Genomic DNA, 6,542 nt, shown 5'->3' with positions numbered 1-6,542 from the left:
ATTCTTCATTTTCACAGGGCTCTTTATGGAGCCGGGAACAGCTGGTGCTGGGTGAGGCTGGGTATCACGCGCTCCGGCTATGGACGGCACGGCACCCCTCAGCGCTGCCACTGGGAAGTTTGATTTTTTTTTTTTTTTTTTTTTTTTTTCTTGGTGTTTTAGTTTTAATATTATCTATTCACCTCCTGCCCCCCGCACTCTGCCTGCCCCGGAGCCGCTGCCCCGTACCAGGAGAGGCTGGTTAACCTTTGCCTGGAGCTCAGCTCGGCTCCCAGGAAGAGCACCGAGCAGGGAAGTCCTCCTGAGTGCCAGCATGCTGTATTTATGTACCTGACAGTGGCATGCGTGGCATGTCCTGCAATAAACATTTGCCCTGATTAGCTGGATTAGTGAGGGAGAACTTTATTTAGGGACCTCAGTCCCACACTGGGATCAGAGTATTCCTGACTTGATTTCTGAAAATACCACTGTTGTGCTTTTTATTTTCTTTTATGGTAGCTCAGGGTGGGAGCCTGCCCGTTCCCTCTCCTCCCAGCCAGAGTAAGTAGTGCTTGACGTCTGGAAGTGTCTGTTTTGAGTAGGTGCATCCTTCGTGTCCTGCCTCTGCCAGGTTTCCCCTGCAGCTGGAGAGCGGTCAGACAGTGGAGTGCACAGTGGCTCAGTACTTTAAGCAGAAATACAACCTGCAGCTGAAATACCCCCACCTACCCTGTCTCCAGGTTGGCCAGGAGCAGAAGCACACGTACCTGCCCTTGGAGGTGAGTGCCGGCTCTGCACCGTTGGGCGCCCCGGCTTTTGGGCACCGTGCAAAGCAAAGCCAAGTGGCCTTTGCTGGCAGATGCATGACAATATTCTGCAGCTAATGCGTCGTGGGCACTAGTTGCCTCAATGTTGACCTGTCGAGAGCTGCTTCTAGTAAGTGAGGGAGGAGACTGTGTTGTAAAAATGCCATTTTCCTGCAGCTGCAGGCTTGGCACCTCTGGTTTGGGGCTGGCTGCAGGGCCCGAGTGCCGTACTCGTGGGGCAGCTCAGCTGTGGGCCCCCGTGTCTCGCCTGTCCCTAACGCGTGGCTGCTGTCTCTCCCCTGCTGTGCAGGTGTGCAACATCGTGGCAGGCCAGCGGTGCATCAAGAAGCTCACAGACAATCAAACGTCAACCATGATAAAAGCAACAGCCAGGTCTGCCCCAGACAGGCAGGAGGAAATTAGTCGCCTGGTACGTGGCACGAGTCCCTGGGAGGGACGGTGTCGGGGCCGGGGCTCTGATGGCAGGCTGTGGTGTTGTGTCCGTGATGAACCTTGTTGTGGTCCTGCTTCTCAGCTGCTCTGCGCTGGAGAGCTGCGAGCTGCTCAGGAGATGCTGGTGGGGTTAATGGCTTGGTTTTATCCCCCTCTTCTCACTGAATCCCCCGTCAGAGATGCCTGCATGTGTGCAATGGATGCTTGCATAGGGGAGCCCAGCTCAAAGTGACCGTGGAAGCTCATGTGCAGCAAATTCAGGTCCTCGCGCTGATGGAACCTGACCCAAAGAGAGCTGGAACTAAAAATAGGAAAACAAATTAGAGAAGTGACCCTGGCTCTAGGTGTACGTGGGGACTGTGCGTTGTGGGGCTGTGGTACAGGAACTCTGTCTGCAGGTCAGCCTGGGGCGAGCCAGGGGAACGGCAAACCCGGCTCCGCCAGCAGCTGGACAGGAGCTCGTCAATGGTGCTGTTGTTATCCAAACCGATGTCTCTGGGCTTTCGAAGCTGGGGACATTTGATATTCCTTCTGGGACTCTTGATAACAGTCTCTTGCCAGTCTGAATCTTTCCGCTGAAGCCTTAAATCTCAGGAGCAGGTTCTGCTCTCGGTTGCGTTGGTCAGTGCGTTCAAAAATCAGGTCCCCCATGGGTCAGTTTGGAGGACAAGGTTTGGCCCTTTGTGTTAAACCTCTTGCCCTCCCCTTATGCAGAGGACTTCAGCTCTGTAGAGAACATGACTTTAGGTGCCTGTGTTTCCCGGCCAGCTGAAGCTGTGTGGGATGCAGCAGTTGGTCTCACTCCCTCCCATGGCCCTTCCTTCCCTCTGCAGATGAAGAACGCCAGCTACAACCTGGATCCGTACATTCAGGAGTTTGGGATCAAGGTGAAAGATGACATGACGGAGGTGACGGGGAGGGTCCTGCCGGCGCCCATCCTGCAGTATGGAGGCAGGGTAAGCAGGGCTGCACTGCCCGGGTGTTGGGCTGCGTTGTGCAGAAAGATGCTTTCACACCAGAAAACGCTGTTTCTGGACAAAACTTGTGCTATCTTCAGGTTTGTAGGTTAGAGCTGGAATTTTTTATCAGACCGCCTTGGATTTGGGTTTTTGGGTTTTTTTTGCAATATAACTGTTCTGAAAGTTTAGCCAAGAGTCATTCAGTGACAAAAAAGTGAGCTGAAGGGGAGAGGGATGCTCAGGGTAAGGCAGCTCGGGTGAATTTTCCATCACCTTTGAGGAGCTGAGATTCTGAATTGCCCATCGCCACACGCCGCAGCAGACCCTGGCAGTGCAGGGAGTTGGCTCCGGCGAGGGTGTACGGCTTTGTGATGGGGAGCACAACCACGACACGTGCGGGTGCTCCCCCGGGGCTGCCGGTGTGGGGCCGGGCAGGACGCGGCAGCGCTCTGACCGTCTGTTTGCCTTGCAGAACCGGGCCATTGCAACTCCCAACCAAGGCGTGTGGGACATGCGAGGGAAGCAGTTCTACAACGGCATTGAGATCAAAGTCTGGGCGATTGCTTGCTTTGCCCCGCAGAAGCAGTGTCGAGAGGAGGTGCTGAAGTAAGGAAAGGGGCAGCCTGCGCGAGTGGGATGACGTGGGGGAGCCGTGGCTCGTGGTGTGGCCACCCTGCTGCTCCCAGCCTGTGTCTGCACATCTTTTATCATTAATATTGGATCTGAATTGCTCTGGTACAAATTTGATCTGGATTCAGTCTGGGTGTTCAGTCTTGTTTCTGTTAGTTTATCCGGAGTGCCTGACTGTTTATCCTGGCTGCAAACAGTCCCTGAGCCATGGCAAAGCCTGCCAGCTTGGAGTGAGCACATTGGCACTCCAGCACATGTGAGCTGACAGGCAGGCTCTCCTCGATCTGCTCTTTGCATCAGGTAGCTGCAGTATCATGATCTGATACTGCCAGCCCTAAAGCTGTATTGAACTCTTCTCAGCTGAATCTCTGCAGAGAGATGGGATTGTGAGATAGTTAATTAAAAGTTTCCCCAATACCCTTTCTGAAATAATATAATTCATGTAGGAAGCATCTTAACTCGCCATGGGTTTTTATTACAGAGAAGTCTTAGGCTTTCTGAAAAGCTTTGGTAGCTTAAAGATTCTCTGCTTCAGTAGCAAAGTGACAGAGTGGGGACAGTTTATTTGATTTAGGGAAATCGTCACCTTGGTTTTGGATTCTGCTGGGGACTCAGGTTTCTTCTGACTGAGAGTGGATGCATTGAGGCAAGGATTTTGTGTGCCTCTTCTGGGTGTTTGGCACGGTTAACGTTTGGGATGGTTTGGAGCAGCTCAAAGTCTCTACGTCTGCAGTAACTGGGTGGAGGTGGGAGTGACACCGCACTCCTCTTTTGACCCCTTTGGGGCAGAGCTGGGAGCCTCTGCGCTCTCTCTGGCTCTACCTGCATCAAGTTTATGCTTGGCAATTGAAAAATCCAGAGTGTGGCTGAGCACTTTGTCTGGTTTGGTAAGTGAAGACTTGCATCAGCTTTGCAAATCATCTGGAAATCAAGCAGGTCTGCTCCCCCCTTCTCCAGCTTTCTAAGGGAGAACTGCTCACAGCTCCATCACTCTTCAGGAAGAGTCAGTACCTGGGTAAGAGGGTACCAAGAGGGGATGGTTCAGCTCTAACGTGTTGGTCTTGCGTATCCTGTGCCGTGCGCTTGCTGGATGCTATAAAACCACAGACGTGGTGATGTAATGTCCCCGTCTCTGTCCTGTGCTGCAGCACTCCAGCCACAGGTCCCTTCTCGCTCGGTGGCCATGGTGCATAGCGGAGCTGCCGTGCAGAAGGGCTCAGGGCTGAATGCTTCTCCTCCCGGGCACAGGAACTTTACGGACCAGCTGCGCAAGATCTCCAAAGATGCAGGGATGCCGATCCAAGGCCAGCCCTGTTTCTGTAAATACGCCCAGGGTGCAGACAGTGTGGAGCCCATGTTTCGACACCTCAAGAACACCTATTCGGGGCTTCAGCTCATCATTGTCATCCTGCCAGGGAAAACACCGGTGTACGGTACGTCTGGGGCAGGGGCGAGCGGGGAGATGAAGAGGGGCTTTGCTTTTGCTCAGCAGGGCTCGCTCTGCTCCTCCCGTGGTGATTTCTCTCCCCGTTTCCGAGGATGCTGCTGGAAGCAGTGTGTTGCTGATTGCCTGTCTTCACCTGCTTCCTCTGCCTGCAGCTGAGGTGAAGCGCGTTGGGGACACCCTCCTGGGAATGGCCACGCAGTGTGTCCAGGTCAAGAACGTGGTGAAAACTTCCCCACAGACCCTTTCCAACCTCTGCCTCAAGATCAACGTCAAGCTTGGCGGGATCAACAACATCCTTGTGCCTCACCAGCGGTTCGTACGGCTGCTGCCTCTCGCATTTTTGGGGCTTGTTTCCCAAGTCCCTCGTGGTGCTGCCTGCCTGGCTTTACCTGGGAAGAGAGGGCCTGTGGGCGGCTGCGTAAAGTAACTGTTTGAAATGGGAGTTTGCAGCCTGTCTCGCCTTGTAATGAGCTGTTGATGTGCCCAGGCCAGAGCCTGGGGGTCGGGAGATGTCCTCTGTGTGATCTGCTTGCCTCCTTTGGGCTGTGCATCACCCCGAGATGGCCCCGAGAGGCTGACTGCTGCTTTCTCTTCTCTCCCACCAGCTCTGCCGTCTTTCAGCAGCCGGTGATCTTCCTCGGGGCCGATGTCACTCACCCGCCAGCAGGAGATGGGAAGAAACCCTCCATAACGGCTGTAAGTTCCCTGTCTGGGGCCAGGTTCAGTGCCCGAGAGCCCTCTGGGGACACAGGAGCTGGAACGGGACTTGTGTGTCCATAGAGGGGCTGTGTCACTACTGTCCCCATAGTGACACTTCTCAGGGTGGCCCCATGCCCTATCGGGTGTTTCAGTCCCACTCCCGGGGTGGTGAGTCCCCAGTCCCCTCTTGGCTCTCTGCAGAGTAGCTGCGGTTTTGGGGAGCCGCTGGGAGAGCTGGCAGCTGCCAGCAGATGGGGCTCGTGATGTGCCGGACCCCGCGAGCGCTGTCGGGCAGGGTGTGCGGGGAGCTCAGTGCGGCCGCTGTGCTCGCCGGAGTCATCCCGGGTATCCCGGTCCTGCAGTGCAGCTCTAGGAGGGACCTTCCCCAGGTGGGAGAGCTGTGGAGAACTGGGGTGATGGGGTTGCTTCAGAGCCTTTTTGGGAGGAGGATTTCCCTTCACGCCAAAGGAGTAGTGAGCATCCATTGTCTGAAGTGCTGCTCGCATGCCGGTGAGGCTGGGTGGCAGCTCGCGCCCTTTGTGGGGCTCTAAGACGTTGCCTTGTGCTCGTTGCAGCGAAGGAGAGTGTCAGGTTCTCGTAGCGTCTGTTTTAATTAAGCATGTCAGCATTTTCCTATTAAGTTCTTAACTTTCCAGGACTCATAGCTCAGGTTTTCCTTGGCATGCAAATGCGTCTTTGGAGGAGTGTTTTTTTCTTAATTAGAAGGGGTTGGGAAATGCTTTTGGCTTTTGCTGTAGGTGTGGGTGGGACAGAACAGTCTGTTTCCTGGCGGCAGCACTTCCACTCCGAAAACATTTTCTGTGTTTTTTTGTACAGGACCACTGTGGGGGTTTTTTTTCTTAATTTTTATAAAAGCTTTTTTGAAGCTGCAGGGGAGGAGAAGGGTAGAGCTTTCAGATGGCCTTGATCTTGTCCTTGGTCCGTTGTTAATTAGACGATAGAAGGGGGTCCATGGCTGAGGCCAAAGGAAACATTTCTGTTGTGCCCATCAGCTCCGCTGGTGCAGCCCCGACCCTAGAGCCCTGTTTACGAAGCAAAAGTGAAACCGGCACAGAGGGCAGGGGCAGCAGGCTCCAGGCCGCTGAGGATGTGGGGTCTGTGGTGCTTTCCCTCCGCTCGGGGGGATGTGGACCACGCGGTGCGGTAAAGCAGCCGGGCGTTTGTCTCCCAGCATGGGCCAGCACCTGCTTTGACGCCCATGACTCACGCTGTGCCCCCAGCCCTGCGTCACGGCCAAAAGTGAAACCGGCACAGAGGGCAGGGGCAGCAGGCTCCAGGCCGCTGAGGATGTGGGGTCTGTGGTGCTTTCCCTCCGCTCGGGGGGATGTGGACCACGCGGTGCGGTAAAGCAGCCGGGCGTTTGTCTCCCAGCATGGGCCAGCACCTGCTTTGACGCCCATGACTCACGCTGTGCCCCCAGCCCTGCGTCACGGCCGAGCCCGGCTGCTCTCGGCCTCTTTGCCCTGACGTCTTTGAGGTCTCCCCTCCAGAGCGCCCAGCTGCGATGGGAACTCCCTGCTCGACGGCTGCCGCGCGGTGACTCAACCC

General features: G+C 55.3%; 1 protein-coding gene across 2 annotated transcripts in view; it reads left to right on the top strand.

The window, feature by feature from the left end:
- The window catches only part of AGO1 (argonaute RISC catalytic component 1), a 19,636-nt gene that overhangs the window by 8,453 nt on the left and 4,641 nt on the right, over positions 1 to 6,542 (top strand). The window contains exons 8-14 of one of the 2 annotated variants that reach the window (XM_009583870.1): positions 611 to 758; positions 1,096 to 1,215; positions 2,072 to 2,194; positions 2,670 to 2,803; positions 4,076 to 4,260; positions 4,427 to 4,586; positions 4,880 to 4,970. In XM_009583870.1, the coding sequence (XP_009582165.1) occupies positions 611 to 758; positions 1,096 to 1,215; positions 2,072 to 2,194; positions 2,670 to 2,803; positions 4,076 to 4,260; positions 4,427 to 4,586; positions 4,880 to 4,970 (961 nt within the window). Of the gene's footprint in view, positions 1 to 610; positions 759 to 1,095; positions 1,245 to 2,071; positions 2,195 to 2,669; positions 2,804 to 4,075; positions 4,261 to 4,426; positions 4,587 to 4,879; positions 4,971 to 6,542 lie in introns of both variants that reach the window. The other variant, XM_009583878.1, reaches the window with a different exon arrangement.

The sequence above is a fragment of the Fulmarus glacialis genome, unplaced genomic scaffold (assembly GCF_000690835.1).
Source record: "Fulmarus glacialis isolate BGI_N327 unplaced genomic scaffold, ASM69083v1 scaffold23790, whole genome shotgun sequence".
NCBI classification, from domain to species: domain Eukaryota; kingdom Metazoa; phylum Chordata; class Aves; order Procellariiformes; family Procellariidae; genus Fulmarus; species Fulmarus glacialis.
Note: the sequence above shows the minus strand (reverse complement) of the source record. Positions and strands in the feature narration are given on the sequence as shown.